General features: G+C 41.7%; 1 protein-coding gene across 10 annotated transcripts in view; it reads left to right on the plus strand.

The window, feature by feature from the left end:
• Positions 1-24269, plus strand: part of BCAS1 (brain enriched myelin associated protein 1) — a 102036-nt gene that overhangs the window by 67514 nt on the left and 10253 nt on the right. For 5 of the 10 annotated variants that reach the window (XM_057703976.1, XM_057703977.1, XM_057703979.1 and 2 more), the window contains 2 exons: positions 9652-9693; positions 17103-17276. The exons of 3 other annotated variants lie outside the window; for them this stretch is intronic. In XM_057703976.1, coding sequence (XP_057559959.1) covers positions 9652-9693; positions 17103-17276 — 216 coding nt within the window. The remainder of the gene's footprint in view (positions 1-9651; positions 9694-17102; positions 17277-24269) is intronic. 2 more of the 10 variants (XM_057703982.1, XM_057703984.1) reach the window with 1 other exon arrangement.

Below are 24269 nucleotides of genomic sequence, written 5' to 3' on the forward strand. Positions count from 1 at the left end.
TTCTAACTCACTCCTGGGAGAAATGAAATGCCTGTCTTGTTAGAAGCATGTGTTTTGTGGGAAAGAAAAGGAAATGAACAAGTAGAATTTTTCATTCTTGGAATTACTCCGGTTCATGACAGAGGGCTGTGGTATGTTGTGATTTCATTTTCTTTCTAAAATGGTGGGTTACTCTGGTTTCCTCCTGTTTTTCTCTGAGCTCTCCCACCCGGGTGAGATGAACCACCTCTGGGCTCTGTCTCTCCCCTCCGAGCCAGATCGAATCAGCCATCAGGAGCCCTGAGGTCTCCCTCTCCTTTTGGAAAACAAGCTGTCAACCAGTTCACTACCAGGGCAAGCACACAATGTGCTCTGTGAGAGGAAGATTCAAACTGCTGTCTGAATTTTTTCCCCTGCAGAATTAAGGTGCCAAGCAAAGAAATGAGGTGGGCGGGGCTGAGTGATTCTGAGAGCTGTTCCTTGATCCTCATGGCTGAGCAAACCCCAGCTGTGACACATGTTCAGAGCTCTTGCCTGTTTTAAATGTGGCCTAAAGCTGAGCGAGAAGTCAGGGGTGGGGCGAGGAGGTGGGGGGGGGGGCGGAATTAGAGCTGGAAAAATCTAATTTCAACAAAACAAATTTCAACAAAACATCCATGCCACTTGGCAGACAGTGCAAGGAAGGTGATAAATACAGATGCCTCTGTGCTGTTAGTTTAGTCTCTTGTCCAGAATCCAGCTGGATTTCTGAAACTTTTTCCTATTTGTATTCTATTGTACAGAGATCTCCCTTCTAGGTTCTGCCCAGAACACAGACTCTAATACTTCATGAAAACTTTGGATGATGTCACTTGGCATTTTGCTCTAATCCTCCTTCCTCACCAATCTTTTTTTACAAAAATATTTTATCAGCAATATAAGGAAGGGGACAGTTTCCAAGTAAGTTACATCCATATATTGGTGGCAAGGGAGAGACTTAAGTGACTCATGTTCAAACATTTTTACTTAAATAAGCATATATATATTCAAAGTGTATTAGGAAAAATAAAACTAGCACATTAAACTCAAGATTTAACATATATTTTGGTCAAAGTGAGACCATATGTATTTAGCTTAAAAAGTAATCCAATGAAAAAGAACGTGGAACATAATTAACAGTACCGCTATTAAGTAAATAACGGAAAATCGGGGTCCTCCAAGAAACCAACACTAAGACAGAACTGATGTGCAGGAGATTTATTGGAGGAAACCGACTGTGGAGAATAAAGGGGAGGGGTCCGGAGTAGGTGGCAAGAGGCTGCAGACCACAGGGAGGGGCTGACATCTGTGAAGGGAGAGAGGGAAGGAGAGGGTGGTAAAGCCCTTAGACTGAGGGTGGTGCTGAGCCGGGGGGCTTCCAGAGCAGAGCCTGCTGCGGGGAGAGCCCTGCGTGGGGCAGGAACAGCCCAGCACCCCCTGTGCTCAGTCGTTTCCGGGGAGCAGCGGTGAGACCTCAGCAGTACTGGAAGCTGAAGGCGTGACAATTGGAGGCTGCCCTTCTTGCAGGGAAATCTGAACAGCACACGGCCACGGCTGCCACGGATGGTGTGCACAGTGTGGCACAGCTACACAGGAGGTCGGCAAATGACTGAAGTTTGAGCAACACTGATGTACGAGTTAAAGCTTAAAGTCAGACAGATCCGACTCTGAATCCCAATCCACCTCCGTGAAGCCTTAGCTTCCTCATTTGTGAAATGCAAATGATAGTAGTACCGATGTCATGGGAATGATGGCGGATTAAATTAAATAAGGCCAGTGAACAGTACCCCCCCCATCGCACCCCCCGTGGTCCACAACAACAGCGCCTGATGAGCAGTCACTCCTCCTTACACGTCATTTCTTTCCTGAGTGCTCAGAGGATGGAGGCACGAGCCATGTTCACTTCTGCATCTTTCTGTGCTGTCCAGTTTGGGGGAGCTTCTAAGCTTCTTAACCTCACATGCTTTATCTTTCCTTATCTTTGGCATAAGAGAGACTAAAAACCAAGTCACCTGAAAATTGGTCTTTCCTTCTTTCACCCATGCTGAAAGAATAGATCTATATGGAAGTGAAATAGGGGAGAGTCACTTGTTCAGCAGTAGTTTTTATCACTTTCTTTGTGCTAGTTTTTTTGTTTGGTTGGTTGGTTGGTTGGTTGGTTGTATGTGCAAGTCCTAGGCATTGAAAAAACATCAGTGAAGAGATTGCTGCCCTTTGGTAGCTTACATTCTCATGGAGGAACTTATTTCTAGTAAGAAACAAAATGAAAGTCTTTGTTTTCTTTTCTTTAAATTAGAATAAGCTTTGGTTATAAAACCATGCTTGTAAAAAGTTTGAGAAACAAAGAGAAACACTAGAAAATTCTGATATTTCCACTAAGCCTAAGCTCACTTTCTTCTCTTTTAATTGAGAAGCTTTTAAACAAACACATTTCAAAGTTTATGTCTAATGTTCATAAATGAATTTTCCCCTACAAGCAGTCAATATGAAATTACACATTATTTTGATGTAGTCTAGATTGCTAAAGTAATTCTTATTATAAACAAAAATAACCTTTGAGAACATTAATTTCAAATTATGTTTTGCTTGCCAAAAACTGTTTAAATCCAGGTACGTGGCCTAACTGCTCCCTTGATCGTTCAGGGTTAACTGGAATGCCATTTGCTCTGTGACCGTTTCACAACCTCTGTTTGGGTTTCTTTTTCCTCATCTGTTGAGTAAAAAGATTGGAATAGATGATCTTAACGAATCTTGGGGATGGCAAGTTTGCATAACAGCCAGAATCAGAAATATGGGGCTATATAACCTTGGATGAATTATTTGATGATTCAGAGCCTTTGTTTTTTATCTGTAAAATAGGGACCATGTTTCTCTCACAGTGTTGTTATGAGAATTCAGTCATTTACATGGAGAGCATCTGAGACACAGCAAGTGCTCAGTGAACAGTGTTACCCTCATTTCTTCAATGACATCAATGGTTATGATCTAAATACCCATGTGTGGCTTCTGGTGCCAACAGCACCCGAGGTAGAAGACAAGTGTAAGGCTTAGTTGCTACCGTCAAAAGCTTGCAATCCATCTGCAGGAACAGGATATATATACATGCAACACACAGGTTCCTGTGTATGTGTGTGTGCCTGCACACAGTTAGTCAGTGATACATGTGGAGTATCTTCAGAATGGCTCTTTTCCTGCTTTCCTTGCAGGGGAGACAAAGGATGAAGTAGAAAAATCATGTGGGTTCTGAAGCCAAAATGTAATCGAATCTTACCTCTGACAGTTAGTGGCTATTTGAATGTGAGCAGAGCCTTAAACCCTCCAAGCTTCATTTTCCTCAGCTCTGAAAGTAGGAGGTGATACCTACCTTTCGTGATTTTGGGGAGAACTGAGTTGGAAAATGGATGCAGAGTGACTGGCATTCAGTGAGTGATACCTCCTTTCCAAAAGCGTCCCGTTTGGAGTCCAGTGTTAATCCGTGAAGTACAAGTTACAAATGCTGCAAGTGTTTAGACAAGGGAGCAGTCAGTGTAGGTCAAAACTGACTAAGAGAACTTAAAAATTCCTCTGACTCATCTGGGTTATTTGTTTCAAACACAGAATCCTGTGTGTGATCCCAGAATCCATGGGAATCCTGGTTTAGAAAGCCCGGCACAGGCCTGGACAATTATGGAAGCCCTTGAAAGATGGGCTGAAGTAGCCAGACTTGATAGAAAAGGTCTTACGTCCACCGTGAAATCAGTGAACTGCTGTCACATGATCCAAATTGTGCTTCTGAAAGTCCTGGTAGCAACAGGGTGTCTTCTGGCTTAAGTGCTACCGTATGACAGCGTTTCAAAGAAACATTCCTTTAAGCATTGAATGTGTTCTTTAAAGGAGAGGAGCTCTTGTATATCAAGTTTATGTGATAAGTGCCCATGCCGTTTAGATCCTTATTCCCGGCAATGTAAATGTTCAGATGATGCTTTAGATTTCAAACTGGATTTTTGTTGTTGTTGTTAATGAGGCTGGACAATTTTTAGACTCGCCAGATAACAGCCAGATGTCCAGTTTACTGAAAAAGCCTGAAGTTTCTGGTTTTGAGATTTGAATGAGAATCCCATGCTCTATGTATTTTCTGACCAGCCCCACACCTTATCATGTTCCTCTGACTGAAGGGCTTGAGAACATAATAAACGCCTCTGGTCTGCAGAAATCGACCTTGCACTTGAGGATCATTCTGTCTTATTCACTTTGAAGTGAGCTGCAGCACCGTCTGATTTTCCTTCCTGTCTCTGAAATTCCCTTCCCCCACACATTCCTGATGCGGAAGAGTTAGTCATCCCTCCTCCTCCTCAGAGAGCATCCATCACAGAGTACTCGCTGGCAGTGGAAATGGTGAATTGGAATCTGGTCCTGCCGGGTCCTCAGCACGTAGGCTTTCTGCTGTGTGGGAAAGATGAGGAGGAAAGGAAGAAGTTGTCCAATATCTTTGTCGTCGTGTATTGAGTGTGGAAACCATCCTGGTTGCAGATACACATTAAATGTGAGATCCAGGAGGTCAGCTTTGAAGGAGAATTAGAGACACACCTCAAACTTCAAAGGGAGGTCTGGTTTTTAGACTAAGAGCAAAAATTAATAGGTATTGGAGCAGAGGCCTAGAAATTAGGGGGAATCTGCTTCCATTTTGAAGACTGACATGGAATACTAATGTAAAAAAGTGAACCTACAGCCTAACACATGGCCCAATAATAAGGGTTGCTGCCGTTATTATTATCTTTGTTAGTATTACTGTTTTTCCTCAGTTCTGTAGAGGTGCATCTAAAGGCATGTTCACAAGATGTGGAGATGCAAGCCAACAAAGAATGTTTATTGAGGATCAAAACCACATGCAAGGAGCTGTCTTTGGGACGGCCTCTGGAATCTGGCCTCAGGCCTGTTTATTCAGAGTTTTTATTTGTATCTCGGTCAATACACGGTGAAGCACATTCATCAAGTTTACAGGCTGCTTGGGCTCATTAATGCAATCCAAAATATAAAGTATAAGGATCTCAAAATACTGGCACAATGGGCTGAAGTTAGGATGTCCTGGGATTCTTGTTTTACGAAGGTCAAACACTACCTGTGCCACTCTGCTATAGGGAGCAGGTCATCATGATCTTAACTGAGATCCACACCATCCTGTATCCCATTCCAATGCTGGAGCCTCATGTAACCTAAGAGCAGCGTTAAAAATGTCTGCTTCCTAGGGATTCAGGAGCAAACATATATCTGGGGCAGATATAAGAAATTTCAAAAGCAACGTGGAATTAATCAGGAAAAGTTTTTTGAATATATTTTATTGAAGTATAGGTGATTTCCACAATGTTGCGTTAATTTCTGCTATACAGCAAAGTGATTACATACATATACGTTCTTTTTCATATTCTTTTCTATTATGGTTTATTGCAGGATATTGAATATCCCTGTGCTATGCAGTAGGACCTTGTTGTTTACCAATTCTCTGTGTAATAGTTTGCATCTGCTAATCCCAAAGTCCCAATCCATCCCTCCTTCACTGCCCTCCTTGGCCACAAGTCTGTTCTCTGTGTCTGTGAGTCTGTCTGTTTCATTGGTAAGTTCATTTGTGTCATATTTTAGATTCCACACACAAGTGATATCATAGGGTATTTGTCTTTCTCTTTCTGACTCACTTCATTTAGTATGATAATCTCTAGGTCCATCCACCTTGCTGTAAATGGCATTAGTTCATTCTTTGTCATGTCTGAGTAGTATTCCATTGTATGTATACACCATGTCTTCTTTATCCATTCATCTGTTGATGGACATTTAGGCTGTTTCCATGTCTTGGCTATTGTGAATAGTGCTGCTGTGAACATGGGGCGCATGTATCATTTTGAATTATAGTTTTGTCCACATATATGCCCAGGAGTGGGATTGTTGAATCCTAGGGCAACTCTATTTATAGTTTTTTGAGGAACCTCCATGCTGTTTTCCATAGTGGCTGCACCAGTTGACATTCCCATCAGCAATGTAGGAGGGTTCCCTAAGAAAAGTCTTAAATAGGTCAAGTAGGCCTAGCTTATGCTCCTTCTCCCCGGCATTCACAAAAACCGCTTCCATTAGTTGAACACATGCTATGTGTAGGCACTGTGCTGAGTGCTTTACACATGTAAAATTCACATCAGCAATTTTCGTAGACTGGAGCACGTCAACCCACACCTCTATTCATCCCATGCAAATAGTTCTAGGAATGTAAGGAAGGTGTTCCTGAATCAGTCCAGGCCCTCACACGTCCCTACTGGGTGATCACTCCTAAACCACACCACTGCCACCAGAGTCAAGGAGAAGATCCACACCAAGTTACCCTCACTGGTGTCCTCACACGCCTGCCATAGCTCCCCTGCCATTTGCAAAGCAGTGAGGAGAAAACTCTCTGTGTGATGCTCAGCTCTGGGAGCAGCTGCTGGGGACACAGAGTGACACCGTATAACAGGACCCACCCTTGGCATCCATGCAGCCCTCTTCTCCCCAGGGCACAGCCAACTCAAGGGTAGCTGAGCTGGGCTGAGTTGCTCTACCAACCACCAGCATCCTACCCAGAACTGACCCTGCAGGTAGCTGGCTCACCTGGAGTCCTAACTTCCATTGACGAATTCTCTTCCTGACGTCCTTTTCTTAAAATCTTTATTTCTGCTTCGCCCATACACCCTGACTTCTAGAAAAGACTATAGACAACGGACCCCCATTGCAAACGCGGTTCAAGTTGTTCCTCCCACCATACACATACACCTTCCAGAGTCTCTAACTCCTGCAGAAAGGCAGGTCTTCATGTGTGTACCTGGAGGAGCTGTGGCCTGAGCCCAGCCACCAGACATAGGTGAGTCTCAGCTCTGCCTCAGCTCTGACTTTCCCTTCACAGGCTTCACTGTATTTATTCCTTAGAAAAACCCTCTGGTTGGTAGTGGTCTAATAGCCCACTTTTGAGTAAGTGAACTGAGGCTCACAGAGGTGTGGCTGACTTGCCCAAGCTTGCACAGCTAAAACAGTGAGTTTGAACCTGACTCCAGAGTCCAGGATGCTCTAGACTTGGATTGTGAGCAGGTTGTCTCTTGCGTGTGCCGAACACTAAAGGGAAATAAGAACCTGGCGTCTCACTATCTACTTTTGGGTTCTTCTTCTAACTGGACATTTCAGCCACCCCAACATGAAGGCTATGCCTGTAGGCAAGTGTGCAAAAATGTGCAAAATGATTTTGAGTGGTTCTTGGAGACACAGCCCTAAACATTTAATCAGTCACATGATGCAAAGTTATCTTCTTTCCATTCTACTCCATTTCCCCTGGTGACCTTAATTATAAACTCTCTTCTTGATATTAATAGGCATTTTTTTACTGTGTTAATATTTTCTTATCTCCCTTTTTAACAGAGACTTAAAAATAATTAGAATTTAATGAGCATTTTTGTTTTATTCATTGCAGTAGTTTTGGTACATGCTTCTGGTTACAGAGAGGATGTTGTTATTACATTCATGATAACGATAAGATGTTTTCTTTTAAAATATATTTGTTTAAGTAAAAAGATAGTCAACTTAAAGAAAAATATCAAGTAAATACAAATGGTACATGGGCAGGTCAAGAATCGTGAAAATGATATGCAAATTACTGACGTTTGAGAAATGTTCCACTGGACTAATTCCCAAAATAATGAGTGTTTCCCGGGTAGCATAACTTTAAAGTAGGAAATAGCAGTTTCTTTTGAAACAGGCAATGCTTATGATGCCAGTTTTTGAAACATCGGAAAGATCTGGACATCTGAAGCCACAACAAAGATGACGGAAACATCACTGTTAGAGAAGCTCCTTCCACACCTCACCATCACCTACACCCAGTTCTCCGTTTCCTCCTGAAAACAGCAGTCAATGGCCAAGAACTTTCCAAATACAGGAAACCAAAGCACAGGCTGGTCTCCTTACAACCAACTGGGACAGGAAAGAGGCCTTGTAAACCTAAAAGTGCTGTTCTACGTAGTGGGAGGGTTTTCTCAGCCTAACGTAGACAATATATTGACTCTTGAAACTTTTGTGGGTCAGGTTTAAGGAGGGCCGACTTTTAAAATATCATTTAAATCTTGGCCTTTTCATAGGATTAAATAGCATCCAAGTGGTCTCAGGAGAAGGGGTGTAGTTCCAAGAAAGCTATATTGCTTGCAATTCCTTCTAAGTGTTCTATAATTTTCTGACAATCAGAAGCTTCCAGAAAACCCACAGTCCATTTTAGGGACATACTTTGTGCCCAGGTAAGCTTCAGTATGAGAAGAAGATAAAGAAAAATAAACGGTCCAAGGTGAAGATCTCATCTAGCAAGAAAGCAAGTCTGATCGAGGAGAAAGAAGCCCACACAGTTACACACACACAAAATGTGATTCTTATCCTTCAGGTTATCAGGGCAGGGGGGAAATTTGGTTTTTGGAACCATTTCCACTACTTTCTAATTGTACCACCCTGAACAAGTGACTTCACCTCTCTGTGCTTCCATTTCTTGCTGAGTATGTGAAGATTATCATACTGACTGCTTGGGGCTACTTTAAGTGAGATGGTGAGATCGTGTATACAAAGTGCCAAATGAAGGAGATGTATTTGTAAATGTCAGGTCCCGTCTTAGTCTCCCATTGGGTGCTCTCAAGGTAAAAATAAAGGCAGGACTTGGAAGAAAATCAACTTAGGTAAGAGTTCTTATCCTGGAATCCAAGAGAAGAAAGGCAAGGGTCTATGAACACCCTGAAATTATTTGGAAAATATTTTGTTCTTGTTTACTTTTCTGAGAAGAGAGTCCAACTGTGTCAAGTGAGTCTGGCAGTAGTCTATTAACACCACCACCCACCCACACCCACCCACCCAGAAACGCTTTGGAACAACTGCAAGAAATGTGCAAAGATGACCTCCCAAGTAGGAGCTTGGCAAACTGATATAGTGATTGTGACATAGACCTTTGATAGAATTTGGATAACTCCTCTCCTATTTGGGGCAAGACTGTAGATGCCAGAATTACTGCAGGGATTAACAGGGTCTGAAGCTGGATGTGTTGGACCCCAGCCCTCTGGCCCTTCATAGAAGTATTTTAACCAGATTGTACTTTGGCATGATGACCTTGGCCCATGTTGACGGCTGATGTAAGATGGAGCTTTGGATGCTGGCCACTGGCCAACCATCAGGTTAAGGCTGAGCACTGCTTATTACGTCAGTGCCTGCTTGCTCTCTGAGGACCATGGGATGGATTTCTCTGGACATAATACCAGAATTTTCCTGAGCAGCTCATGCGTCTTACCTAATAGTGACTGTATTGTGTGACTGATCATAGAGCCCTCTTTTCATCAGCTACCAGAAACTGTCAAGGCAAATGTGTTACTTGCCCACAGCCAAGACTGTGGTTTGTATTTTCTGTGGCATCCGCTCTACTCACTCCATTTGTATTGGGGTCGCATCTGTATGTTTATTTTTTCTTTGTTGCATTTTCAAATACGTAACTTAATTTACACTGTTTACATTTGTGTAAAGCTCCTTCAGGTTCTTCTCCGAACAAGGTATACATAAGCAGTGCTCAAGAATGGCACCAGAAAGCTGTTGGCCCTGGTTTTGGCAACATCCTGATTCTTGCTTTTGTTTTTATCTTCCCTTTAGTCAGTTAAAGAGGATTCAGTCCCCACAGGTGCAGAGGAGAATGTAAGTTATACATTAAATGACAGAATCATTCCATACTCATCTCTGGCATGTTGGACCGCTGCGCATGTCAGCTCTGGGGTCCTGGGTTCTTGCATGTTCCAAGTGTGATTCATCCACTGTAGACTCTTTCACCCTTTCACATAATTAGGGACTGTGGGGAAACAACTTTGGATGAATATTTGTAATGCCCATTGAATCCATGCAAATAAAATGCAAAATCAGAGCACGCATTTTTAGCATTTGTTACCATTTAGGGGGTGAAAGAGTCTACTAAACATAAGAACATCTTACCACTTTCTTAAGGGACAATGGTGCTGTGCCCTCTGCTTCATTTTACTTTGATTGCTGTTTCTCCTTTATTTCCATGGCAACCTAGATTCTCTACTAACCGTGGGTGGTACCCAGGACAGGTAGTTGCATCAGGCATGAGAGCATATTGCTGCGATAGATACTATGAGACTGTTGGTCTTGGGCAGGAGAGCTGACTGTGTGGGTCTACACTTGACAGACGTAGGTTGAGCCTCACTCTCTTTTTGGCCTTTAATTTCTGAGAGGGGTGGTCAAAACCTGCAAGACAGCGCATCCGTGTCTGAAGGAGAGGGCTCCACGTGAGACACCACAAAAATGATTCTTTCCAAAACATCTTCCAGGAAGACGAATAAATTGGCCTCATGATTTTCAGACCCAAAACAGCAGCTTTCTGCTCCGAAAGAAATAGAGTCTTTGGCAAATGTTGTAAGTGGGCTAAGTTCACAGCTCCTTAAGATAGAAACTGGTCGCTATCACTTTGCCAAAGCAGAATATGTTTGGCTCTTCCGCAGTGTCTCTTGTTTGCTTGCCATGGTTGGGGCTTGTGTTTTCACTTTTATTTAATTGCTGGAACTGAGCAGAAGTTGAAAATCCAAATATGTTCCAGAAATGATATCTGTGATGTGGAATAAAAATTAGAACAGCTATGTTGTCATTCTGGTTGGGAGAAAGAGCTTAGGAATCTGCTTTGCTGCTGTTGTTGCTGTTATTTTTCTTTCCTTCTCTCCATCCCTCTCTTCTTCCCCCCCCTTTCTTCTTCCTCTTCTTCCCCTTCTTCCTCTTCCTCCCCCTCCCCCCTCCTCTCTCCCCCTCCTCCTCCTCCTCCTTTTTCTTCTTTCCCTCCCTGTCTTTCTTTTTGAAGCCAAATTTAGTAACTCCCAAAGCTCAGGTCTCTTGTAATTCAAATTCTCATGAATTTACTGGCTATTTTCTAGTGAGTCTAGGTCTCTCTTTCAGCCACCTACAAGGGGGAACTCCATGAGTCTTCTTCCCATGAACTTTAAATTTAAAAGCTGCAGGTTAAATTCAGAGCATCTGTTAGCTTTGAAGTTCCAGGTGTTTTTTTAAAGAGTGACGTCCTTTCGGATGATCCTGTGTAGTGACCTACCCCAGGAACCCCGTGTCTCTTGCAGCTCCCATGCGAAAATGCAGAGTTCATCTCTAACAGGCAAACAGAAAGTGTTTCATTTTCTAGTGTGAAATTTAAAACAGAAACACAGCATGAATTAGAGTTAAATGATTGATGCCAAAAGATAACACAAAATCAGATAGAGATAGAAACGAAAGGGAAATATTTTGTCAAGAAAATAAAGAAGCATTTAAAAATTGCTTTAAATTGCTTAGTCCTACAAACGTTTCTATTTTTAAGCTTTTCATCTCCTGACTATTAGTTGGAAAGAATGAGGCTAAAATGTTGTGATCCTGACCCCATCATCCCCCGGCCATCATCCTCTTGGACCTCGGTTTACTCCTCTTTTAAGTGGCCATAATCATATTACCTACCCCTTAGGATTCTTGTGAGAATTAAGTGAGTAATGCAGGTAGAGTGCATATTTCAGTGCCTGAAACACAGGAAGAACTCTGGAACTCAGGGGTTGGCAAACTATGGTTCACGTGCCAAATCTAGCCCATCACCTGTGTTTGTATGGCCCGTGAGCTAAGAATGGTTGTTACATTTTGAATGGCTGAAAAAAAATGAAAGATCATATTTTGGGTTACGTGAAAATGATACGAAATTCAAATGCCAGTGTTTATGAATAAAGTTTTATCAGAACACAGACACCCTCCTTCCTTTACACAGCCTATGGCTGCGCTCCCGCCAGAAGGGCAGAGGTGAGTAATTGCAGGGCCCTTTGCAGGAAGTGTGCCGCCCCCTGCAGGAATGTCTGTGCATAGGAATTGTAACAGGAGGCAGTGAGTGCTTCCCAGTAATCAGGGGCTATATTTCCTTGTGAGATTACACACCTCACACCTGACTCAGTGTCCACCTGGAGGTAGGGTATGTGTAAAACCGTTCGTCTGATTTCCTTCTCCCAAGTAAGAGAGATGGCGTTAATCAAACCAGTGGATGATATGCTCAACCTTCAGAACAGGACAGTTAGGTGGCATTAACCATATTACAAGAGTCCTTAAACAGTCACAACTTCGGGCTAAAATGCGGTTGCGTTTACTTTTTAAAATTTCTCTACCAAGAGTTTTCAAAACTGATCTATCAACCGCTGCAAAGAGAAGAGGAGGGGAATTTCAACATTTTTCAAAATCAAAAATCAAAAGAAGAAGCATATTTTGTGATATGTGAAGATTATACAAAATTCAAATGTCAGTGTCTATGAATAAAGTTTTATTAGAACACAGACACCCTTCTTCTGGTCCTCTGGTCCTAACAGGAAAAAAAGTCTATTTATCCTGACTACAGAAAGGATTGAATCCTTTCATTGTAATCTGAAAATGTCTTGAACACTGGTTAACTGAGGTAATGTTCTAACTAATGGGGGTGGGAGGGCTTTCCTTCCCAATGACCTATAAGATCAGGGAAACAGGTATTTCTGTTATTTCTCTCTCTTCATGAGGAACTTCTCAGTTGCAAGTGAAAGAAAACCCCACTCTTTCTTTAAAAAGAAAGGGGACTTTACTGGCTTTCATGCTCTCCCTTGGCTCAGTGGCCCTGGCCTGGCTGCACTCTCCACCTTCCAGCGTGACGTCAGCCAGTGCAGAGTACAGGAGAGACTGGTCCAGCAGCAACCCTGCGTGTCCTGGATATGTTCCTTTTCATTGACTTAAACGGGTTCGCATGCTCTGTTAGCACCCACCAGGTTGTGTTGCAATAACAACGAAGCCCCAAATTCCAGTGGTTTTCAACAGCACAGATTCTTTTTTTTTTTCCCTCACTCATGCTGCAAATCAGCATGGCTTGTGGGTGATCCTTATGGCCTCTTCCTACTGAAACTTAGATGGAAAAAGCAGCCCCTTCAGCAAGGAGGTGCCACCAGAATGGCAGAAAGAAAATAGAGCCGTGGGCAAACCATGGAATAGCTCTTAAAATTTTCACTCAGTCAAGGTTTTCATCATTTTCCAAAGCAAGTCACGCAGCAGTGGACACAGATGCGCAATTCTTTTACAGGAAGGCAGAGTGAATAATTGGGAAAATAATTCTTTCTGCCACATACTCCCATCCCTGAAATCATATGGCCAAGGAGCTAGACCATGTTGATTGGCTTAGACCTGCTCAACCAGCTTTATGCAAATTGCATAGTATTAAAGTTAGGGAGGATTGTCCCCCCAAAAGAAAAGCTGGGGAGCTGTGAATGAGGGAGAATGCGAGAGAGTTACTGGACAGAAAAATTAAATCTCTACAGTGTCTTTGCAATCAAATAGTCGTGTTATAAACAGAATCCGAAAAAAACCTAAAGATAATTCTGAAATTAAAATTTTCAGTATCAATATTATCATGTCATGGGTGAAGTTTAAGTGGAGGAAATCTGTTTTGCTATAAATCAATTTCTGAAACTCACAGCTCTAGCAAAAACTGTATAAACCAAATTTCAAGAGTAACTATGGTATAATAGTAGAGGCAAAAAGTGACACCTTTTGCTGAAATGTGTATTGTCTGTGTTCATCATACTAGCCATCTTCATGCAATGTATAATATTCCCTACTGAAATCAAAGGGAGATTTAATTCTAAAATACAGCACAAATCTGATTTTCACTCTGCCCACCATACCCAAAGTTAAAATGTGCAGATGCAGTTATATATTCTGAATAAGGAACAACTTTTCCCAAATCTCTGGCCTGGAAAGAAATCAGAAAACTATCCAAATAAAAATCAAATTCTTATGTCTGTATATGCAAATCAGATCCTCACTTAGCTCAAATCCTTCTAGATTTCCACACTGGATGTCATTGGATTTTTTTTTTCTTGGCTGCCGAGCCAACTTCTTGGCCTGACTTCAAAGCTAATGAGAGGCTCCAGAAGTCCCTTTTTTCCTTCCTACCAAAATAGTTGTGTTTTGAAGAATGGACTCTGGGCTAGGATTTATAAGTTGACACCCCTTGACATTTGGAAAGGGCCAGTAAGAAAACAATTGGCACTCAAAGTTGGTTTACAGAGTTATTGCCATACAGTCATTTTATCATATGAGTAATTGTCCCTCCAGGCTCTCCACACAAGGAAAGAACTTGCTGCTTCAATCACAAATGATTCTGAACCCAGAGTCAGTGAGTCAGACTCTGTTCATTACCGACCTAAGGGCCATTTCCCCTTCCTCCACCCTTTTTCTCTTGATATTAGGTAAGGGTTGGCAGCTACCACAGCCCTGAAGTATTCAATTGTGATTTGTCTAAACCAACAATCCCATTTTCTTCACCAATAATTAGTCTAAGGGTAAGGATGTGACCTACTTTTGGTCAATGAAATGTACCCTGATTAGAGGATCAAATACAGAAGTTTTTTTGAAGCCGATTTTTTGCTGTGACCTTCCTTCCTTCTTAGGATATTGGTTTGAGGATGTGATGCATGGGACTGTGGCAGCTACTTTATATCCATGAAGTAGCAGCTAAAAGGATGAAAATTCAGCATGACAAGGATGGCAGAGCCAAAGGATAGAAAGAGCCCAGGTTCTGGAAACATTATAGAGCCACTGAACCAACCCCATAACTTCCTACTTTCAAACTTCTTGTTCCATATTGTTATTGGTTAAGTCACTGTTAGATATTCAGTTACTGGTAAACAACTCCATCCGCATTGAAATGACTACTTGCCTGTGGTGTGACTTTAGCTAAGTCATTCACTCATTAAGATTCTTCATCTGTAGAATAGGGATAATGTTATCTACTCTGAGCTGTCTTGAGTAACTCAGTAACTGTTTACTGAGGTAATATATTAAAAAACCTTGTACAATGTCTGACATAGTAAGAGATAGTTATTGATATCATCTCTAAATAATGGACATGTGCATGGTGGGTGATTCCAGATAATCCATACCCATGGTGTAAATGGCTCTCAAATAGCATCAGTAACAACCAGTAGTGTTAATTAAGTGCTTATTGCATGTCACCCACGGTTCTAAGGACTTTACATGCGTTGCCTGATTTAATTCTCAAAACAACTCTCTGATGTGCGTACTATCACTATCGAGAAACGAGAAAACAAAAACAAAGAGGTGTTGTGTAGGAACCTTGGATTAGAGCCCCTGGGAGGGGGAGAGTAAAGATTTAGGCCTGGGCAGGCTGGTCACTACATCAGGCTGCCTACATTTCAGAGGTACCCCAGGGCCCTTGTGGCTGAAGCTTATTTTTCAGAAATGCGATTGAATTAAGTCAGGCCTGGATGTGGAAATCAAGGACCACATTTGACCACCAGTCCCATCTCTTATTTGGCTCTAGTCTCTGCCTGGTTTCCTGAAGACAGGCCTGGGTTAAAGACAGACAGCCCAGCAGCAGAAGCCACCTCACAAACATGTCTTGTTTGACTGGTCCAGTGGTTTTAGTCTTTTACTGTCTTTCAGTGGGACAGCTTAACTTTCGTTTGCCGTAGCCCGCACCTCTCCTTTTTGTCTTACACCTGGTCAGTCCGTGCTAACTTTCCCTGCCTTACATTCTGGGGACTTTTGACTTTATGAATCCCCAACCTAGATCTTAGGTTACAAAGGGAAAATGCTGGAAGTTATGTCAATACCTTGAGAAATGGAAGGTGGCTACTATGATTTAATTGCCATGTTTTGGGATGTTTCTGTTTGCTGATTTGTTGATGGGCATCTTCCTGCTCCAGCTGACAGCGTAACAATGAAGGGTCCTTCTCAATTAGGATCATTTGGGTTATTTGCAAACCAACGGTATATTCCTCATGGAGGAAAGGAAAATGATTTCTCCACAATCTCTCTGTGTTTTTGGAAATGACGAAGTTCCCTTCCCCTTCTAGCTAACAGCAAGAACAGGATTCGGAGGAAGCTGGTGGGGCTGGCACCAGCCAGAACAAATGCAAAGATGCCTTTGGCTCTGGAGGACCTCCCTCTGAGGCGGAGATGGCAAGCGTTTGTGTAAAGAGCCAGATAGTAAATGTTTTAGACTTTGCCGGCTACATGGAGTCTCTGTTGCCAATGTTTCATCTTTTTAAACCAATTTTCCAACCCTTTAAAAAAATGTAGCATCTATTCTTAGCTCAGAGGCCATCCCTAAACAGGCTCTGGGATGAATTTGGTAGTAGTTTGTCAACCCCTGCCTGAGGAAACAAAAAGGAAATTATAAAATTCTTTCCAGGCCAATTAACTCTGTCGTGTTGCAGGGACCAGTGCAAACACAAAAGCTGCCCCAGATGTAACGGCGGCACAGCCCAGATGGAATGAGCCAAGGCACACACACAAAATGTGCAATCAGAGTGCAGGTGAATCACCTAAGGGCAGGGCTTCCATCTCAGGCCCCCTTTGCTGGCCATCCCGTCAGACATTCAAGGGGTGCTGAGCTCACTGGGTACCTTGCCGGAGGCCATAGGAACTTAGCCAGAGTTCTCTTGCCAAGTTCATCCTGCTTCTGAAAGCAGGAACTTCAGTTAAGTAACAAGAACAAGTGACTGGTCAGGGGAGAGGTGGGAAAATGAGTTAACGAGGAAGTCCTGGCCCTTAAATTGAGAGGCTTTCACACTATCCTTTCTGCAAAGAGGATGGTTTCTCTACAGCCGCAGGGGAGCTAGGATGTGCCGTGGAAAACATCCCGGCCACCGTCCTAAGATTGGACTTTTAAGGAAATAATTACTTCCAATTTTTACACAGGCCAGGTGCGATTCACCTTTATGGGAGACCAAACAGGTGGTCTAATAGAGTGGAAGGGGTATTGGGCGTGCTCTGAAGGGCAGTCCTTAAAAGGGACTCCCTGTTGAAGCTTTGTAGCTTCACAGGGCAGGAATTTTGCCTCTTCCGCTTCAGCATATTTGGAGAGCACATGATATGATGTGAGTGTTACTTCTTAAAGATGTGTCTGTGTAGAATCTACACCCCAGCCTGTAGCTGCCATGTGGATGAGGGGACAACCGGGACCCCACTTTATAAAACATGTCGGGGGGATGTCTTTTTTTTCCACTGTCTTATTACCTGGCAAAACAATCCAGGTGGTGTGTGAATCACCAGTAGAGGTTGTAAAGTCCGAGGAAGTAGAGTCAGCCTTACAAACAGTGGATCTCAACGAAGAAGGAGACCGCACACCTGAACGCACAGAAGAAACGCTCAAGAGAGAAGAACGCAAATCACCGAGACCCTCCCTGATGGCACTTCTCAGACAGATGGTAAGCCCTTGCTTCCAGTACAGGGAAACTGAAACATCCGCATCAGCTTCCAAGACCAAGGGGCTCAGGTCAGGTGGGGAGAGGAGATTCTAGGTGGTGTAGGTGGCGTATAAACCAAGTAGGAGTTGTGCAGTGAGAAAATTCCCCTTCGTCCTCCTGATGCAATTACAGAGAATGTCTCTGTTTGTTGCTAATTTTCCTTAACCTTTAACCCCTGCTAACTCCCTTTTTAACAAAGGAAGAGCTGGCCTGGGCTCCTGAGCTGTGGCCAACAGCAGCACCCACCTGGAAGTCAATAGTGTTGTTCACTTTTATTTACATAAAGAACATAAGGCATTTTTAAAGAACTAAGTAATAGTTCAAGTTATATTTTGATGTTGGAAAACTTCTGACGGGGATGTATGAGGGACACAAATTTGGGCAAAGCTGGTTTATAGATAATTTCAGAAAGGGTATGATATGAAAGGAAGTGAAAATTTCCTAATAGTGAGGGTGTATAATTTAGTTGGTGACTTTGCCGTGTTTTTAATTTCTATAGAATGGGAAGAATGTGGGCAGACATCTTTGGGCGTCTATGAAGAGTCACATGAATTAAATATCTAAACATCCAGGAACTTAAATAATATAATACAATCAAACCCCAATCGGTTGGAAGGCAAAAAAAAAAAAAAAAAAAACATGTAAAAGGTCATTGGTTTAATTCTCTTTTAATGAAAAACAAGAATTTCATTATAGTGTGCCTTTATTTTCAGCAGTATTTGGGCATTTAATCCTTTGAGAAAGCAACTCTCTAATTTCACAAGCTCAACCTGTTAAGGAATTCTTTCTAGTCCACAAAACAAAACAGAACAAAATCCTTGCCAGTGGGAGATGAGGCATATTAGAAATGACTGTTAGAAATTGTTGACAGGAATCATTTTCTTTTATTGCCGGATTCTCATGGAGTAAGAAGTAGTGGGCAGCCTGCCTGGCTGAAATCCCATCTATATTCCTGGCCATTTATTCTGCAATTTGGTACTGAAAATGGGCATCAAGATTTGAGATTTTTAAGTCAATTTTTACACGACATCAGGGAAGAAAAGAACATTTGGCCTCTTTCTGGCAACCCATCTGCATTACAAATGGGATCCCCAAATAGCTCATCATAACATTGAGGATGGTCCAGCTTTCTCATTTCTGGATGGAGTCGAAAGATACAAAAAGAGAAAAAAAAGGCAAACAGAATGATTTTCTCTTCCAGATAATCAACATGAGACTTCTTCATTTGAAAGAGAGGAAAATATAAGAGACTCCAAATAAAGCATGAAAGACCGCTAAACCTCCCACTGCATCCATTCAAAGCAAATCCTTAAATTCCATACTTAAATTCATCCTCTGGAGTTATCCATTAGATGCTGTTTTGGGGATATTTTCTAGCAGTAGAAACTGTGTAAGTCTGAACACATTGGAAACAAAGAGTCCCTTGGGAACTGATTTTCCACAAGATAGGGATGGGATAGAAAAGGACCCATTTTCCCCAAGTGGTCCTCAGTCAGTTCATGGTACAGGTCTCATAATGTCCATTGTTCTTATTTCCTATTGCCCATTAAAAGCGTTGTACCTGGGAGCTTGAATATTATTGCTTCTTTTAATTTTTTTTTTTGAAGTAGGAAATAGCTTTATTGCTTTGCCAGATACAGGGGGACACAGTGGGCTTGTCCCTCTCAGAACTGTGTGTCCCAACCCGGGAGCTTCTTTTAATGTTTAAACTCCCACAGCTTCCATGATTGTTGGGACTTTCCCCTAAATTCCAGATATGCTAATTCTTCTTGTCTCGCATTCTGTTTTGTTTTCATTAGGACATTATCGTCCCATCGCGGTTAATTCAAATACACAAAAGACAGGATTTTTTTTTCCAGTTCACCACAATCCCCACGCCTCTCTATTGTCACACCCAGGCCACCTCCCTCATTTACAGGACTGGTCTATCCCTGTGGGTGTTTGGGTTTGCAGCCCCAGATGTAGAGCCACCTCACTCTTTATAGGAACCTCATTGAATCACATTGTCTGGGTTTCTCATGTTCTGACTAACCATGGCTCTATTGATAGATATTCGGTTTGTTTCCAACTTTCCACATTTCATTTATTCCCTTATTCAACAAATAATGATTAAGCTCCCACTATATTCCAGGCAATAGAGATACAGCAGCGAGCATAAATAGATGTGGTCTCCGTCCTCGTGGAGGACAAAGCCTGGTAAGGAAAACGGAGACTTGTCTCGAAGTCTGCGCCACATTCAGGGAGCACGCCCCACGTATCTTCCACACGTGGCCTCAGCTGCTTCACTGAGCTGCGTGAACATCCTTATACGTCTACTTTCTGCACGGGTGTTAATGTTCCCATGGTGTGGATGCCTGCAAGTCGGCTTCAGCTATTATTTTCAGGACACACTTTTGGGTAACATTTCATGACTTCCAAATTACAGTCTTTGGATTTATATAGGGAAAAAACAAACAAACAAAAACCAACTGGTTTAAGGGCCTGAAGAGAGAGGCAGCATCTGGCATGTCACTGTGGGATTTTTATTTCCTTTTTTTTTTTTTTTTTTTTTTGAGTATGTGCCTGAGCATTAGAACTGAATAAGTGAATGTTTTAAACTGATTTTAAATATTTTTAGCAAAATATAGTTTTAAAAAATAATTGACTTAATAGAAGAGAAAACTCAATAGCAAACACATCACCCTTGTTTTGCAGGGTTTCCATTCATCTGATCATTGATTTTCTACTTTCTAGCCTTCGCTTCCCTTAAATTTCTTTCAGATAGCGTATTTTTACTATCCCATGGCAAAGTATCTCTTGGTTGAGTATTTTTTTTAAATAAATGCATTTCCTGGTTCATTTCTAGAGGGATTTTTTTTCTTTCCAGAAATTAATCTTTCATTAAAATAGAAGATCATTTTTCAAATAAATCTATTTCAGGAAAAAGAAAATAGAGCCATATAAGTCCTAACATTGCATTGGGCACATGTTGATATAGCACTTCACAAAAATCCTATGGACTCCTACAGACTTTTGAAAAAATTGCAAGGAATAGCTAAGACATCTGTCATGCCCTAAATAGAAAAAGATTCTTATATGTATTAATTCAATTGTATGTCAAGAAATTGGCTATTTGAAGCACTAGTATATTTTTACAAAGTGAGTGGGTAGGGAACTGAATTCATGTACCGGCAAACCAGGTAGGCAGATGAAACCAGAAAGGTGGTGGATGGAAGGATAAAGATAAAGATGTATACTTTGTCAATATTAATAACACCTTACACTTGAAAAGAGCTTTCTCCTGCAAACTGTCGTCACATACATTGTTTCATTTAAACCTCCTCCTGTCTCTTTCTTTAGACCATTAGTTTTGTAAGAAATTCTTTGTTGAAATAACCTTCTAAGGCTTAGATAAGAAAGACTCTTGAACTTTAATAGTGGGCAAATTAAAGGCCCAAATGAGACAGGCATGAAATCAAAGGGGTTTTGTTAATTACATTCAATCTAATAAGTCTGAGAAAACCTGAAATTGACTGTCTTGCAGAAAAAAGAGAATAGTTTGTAAGGATAATTATAAAACAAAAAACAGGAGTCTTTTAACCAAAGTTTTGGATCTCAGATTCTTCCTTGAGTATTAAAATACGAATACTGAGTTGTTCTTTAAGGAAAGGTTTCTGAAAGTAGCATTTGTTCGGGGGCAATTCCTGTCTCCTCTGGCAACTTGCTTTCCTTCCTACCCTAAAAGGGGACTCTGTAGTCATTTGGCGGGTCTCAGCTATTAATGGTAATAATAATAATAGCCACTGTTTGTTTATTTCATGCAAATGATGTGGCCATGCCTGGGCTAAGCACATTGCATGCATTAACTCATTCACTAATATAAAAACCCTGTGAAACAAACACTCTCACTGCCACACTGTGCAGATGAGAGCACGAAGACTCAGTGTTTAAGTGACCTGCCCAAGGTCACGGAGCTGGTAAACGACAAAGCCAGAATTCATAGTCAAGCTTTTGTTGCTTCTAAAGCTCACCCTTGTTATTGCTGCTTCCTGTGCTTCTGCCAGCTATTTTCTTTAAGAGTAAATGGAAGTAGAACAACTATAGCTCCGTTTTTGTGATTCTCTTCTTAATGTTTTCAGTGGGAACATCTGTTTTATGTGTTGGGCTTACCTGTAGTTACACTTCCCTGAAATTACAACGAGGGAAAAGAAAGCAGAATTAATACATGACTTACATAAAGCTTGGATGTAAGTTTTCTGAATATACTTGTCACTAAAATGAGATTTACCTTGGCTGTGTCATTTTGTCTGAATTGCCCGATTTCATTTCAAGTGAGCGTCTTGGCAAAACACAAAGGTTGGACTCATAACCTTTGTTTATCCTGGAACTTTCTAGCTGGTCCAGTTCCTTGGATTTGTTGTAATGAGGCTGATTTAGTAAACAATCGGCCTACTATACTCACACAATTAAAATGTCATCCCACTTCTTTTAAATCTCAGCTTCAGTTGGAGTAGATCTCTATCAAAATACATTTGCATTTCTCTCAAAGAGATGTGAACTCACCGCCAAACATTTCCACTAGAATTTTGAGTAAGTGATATATATCGGAGGTGCTTTAAACATTCTTCAGAGTATCAAGCTATAGGAATGCATGACACAATGAAAGAAATTAAAATGTGATTTCATTAATATGCAAGGCTTGGATTCACAACCAGATCCTATTTCAGCACCGCAGGCTGGACGCCCTGAGATGCTTCATCTTTGATTCTCATGAATAAAAATAAACTTTGTAAAGAAAATGGCTCAATATCACACTGGGAAATCTCCAGAATTACTTAATCGTCTTCAAACCGTTCTTTAAAGTACTAAATCGTCTCTGAAAGAATGTTCGTCTCTTTAAACAGCAACTCTGTTATTTTTGACAGATGGGAAAAATAAGCTTCTGTGGTTATGGTCCTTTGAAAACAAAGCCCAACAGGAACTATTTTAACTGGTCACTGAAAGAGGGCTCTGCAAAGAGGAAAGAGGAGGGATAGAAAAAAAAAAACGAAAGAAGGAGAGAGGAAAGGATGAAGGAAGGGAAGACAAGGAAGGAAGGAGGAAGGAAGGGAAAAAGGAAGGGAGGGAAGGGGAAGAAGGGAAGGAATTGTTGATAACTGCAGGTATTGAAGAGACCTCAGATGGACTTAATGAGACCCTTAGTCTAAACTCAGCATACAGTCACCTTTGCATAATATAGCTTGATATGCCTCAAAATGAACAACAGAGAAAAATAATAGAAAAGCTTGAGGTATTCTCCCTTGTTTTTCAAAAGACTTTGAACCTCTTTGCAATGGTTTCCCTGGCAGCATGAGGGTCTGTTTTCAGGATGGGAGCCTAGATCCACTGCTGTCAAGGGAGCCTTCAGATTCAATCCAAGTTCTCCCTCAAGGGCTAGCAAGGAAAGAAAGAAAGAGGAAAACCAGTTTTAACCTTAAACTGGCAGGTACCTAACACTACCAAATTGATACAATTAAAGGGAAGTTAAAATCTCTCTCTTAGGCGATATAACATGATCCTAATATCCGTTCAGGTTTTGCTTTAAAAACCATGTTGGTTGGTAGGTTTTTGCCTTTCAACATTCCCTAAAGCCCAGCTCATGAGGATAGGACCGTGTATCCTAAAGGACACTAGAGAGTGTGTTTGAGTGGGAGGGGCATTTGGAACACAGCCTGAGTTCTGGAAGCCCCGTGAAATCCCAAAGTGGTAAAACTTTGGGGTGAGAGCTGAAAGAGCTGGTTGTAGGGAGAGAAATAATAACTGAGAGCCCTTTCTTTTTCTAAATGTTCTCAAGAAGACTGATCCTGTAGAACAATGCAGAAGACCTAGAGGAAGGAAAAAACCACCTTCCATCTGAATGGGTCTAAATTGTACATAGAGAACAGATCCTTATTTGCCTTTGGGTTGAGCAGCTTGGGGGAACCCATGGCAATGATATCCCTAAGAGAAGTTCATGGAACTTCCAGACAGCAGGAGTTCAGGCCAAAGAAAGTGTTCAGGAATGGCTTCTCCATTCCCAACCGATGAAGAAGTAAGTATCAAGGTTGTAGCCTGTGCCTAGATCTGGAAAGGTTGCTTTGGGGGTAGGAACAGTATTGGAATTCTCATACTGTGTTCACCCAAGCACAGTCCTAGTCAAGTCTTCTGCATCAGGGAACAGCACCAAGCAGTAAAGACAAGCATATTTATGCCGCAATGATAGGCATGTCCCATAAACATCCCCATTTGAGATTTTCAACCTCCACCTTATCCAGGCCCTTATCATTTCTCCTAACTGGGTAGCTTCATAGTAGATGCTCAGTAAATATTTGTTCATTGAATGGTACCTCCTACCTTCCAGGGGCGGTATCAGGAGGTGGTTAAAAATGTAGAATATGAGCTTATTGCCATAGTGTCAAATCACGGCTCCCCAGCCTACTTCTTCCATGACCCATGTTAGTTTCTGGAAGCTTCCAATTTCTTGCCGGTATGATGAGAACAATAAAATTGTTCCTCTATCTTAAGGTTCTGGAGTGATAAATAAATGAACTAACACTTTACTATCTCATTTAGTACAGTTCCTGGCTAATTCCACCAAAAGTTAGCCTTCATAAATAATAATTTTTATTATCTCCGCTAATATGAGTACCCTATCTCAGATTATATTAACCAGTCAAAAAAGTATTGAGTGCCTTTAATGTTTGTAACTGTTCTTAGCTCAGGTGTCACAGATTCTTGCTGTCCGTAGGCAGAACAGCCAAGATAGTAGCAGTGGAATCCAAAGTCTTCCTCTTGGCCCCACAGAGCTTAACCTCCACTTCCTACAATCCCTCCCTCTAGCTGGGAGGAGGAGACCATAAGCATTGAAAAAATATGTGGGGGTTAAACCTGAGTCCGAATCGTTGATAAGAACTGAATGATTCATCGCCAGATTTCTTAGGTCTTGTATCAAGCATC

Source organism: Hippopotamus amphibius, chromosome 12, assembly GCF_030028045.1.
Source record: "Hippopotamus amphibius kiboko isolate mHipAmp2 chromosome 12, mHipAmp2.hap2, whole genome shotgun sequence".
In the NCBI taxonomy this organism is placed as follows: domain Eukaryota; kingdom Metazoa; phylum Chordata; class Mammalia; order Artiodactyla; family Hippopotamidae; genus Hippopotamus; species Hippopotamus amphibius.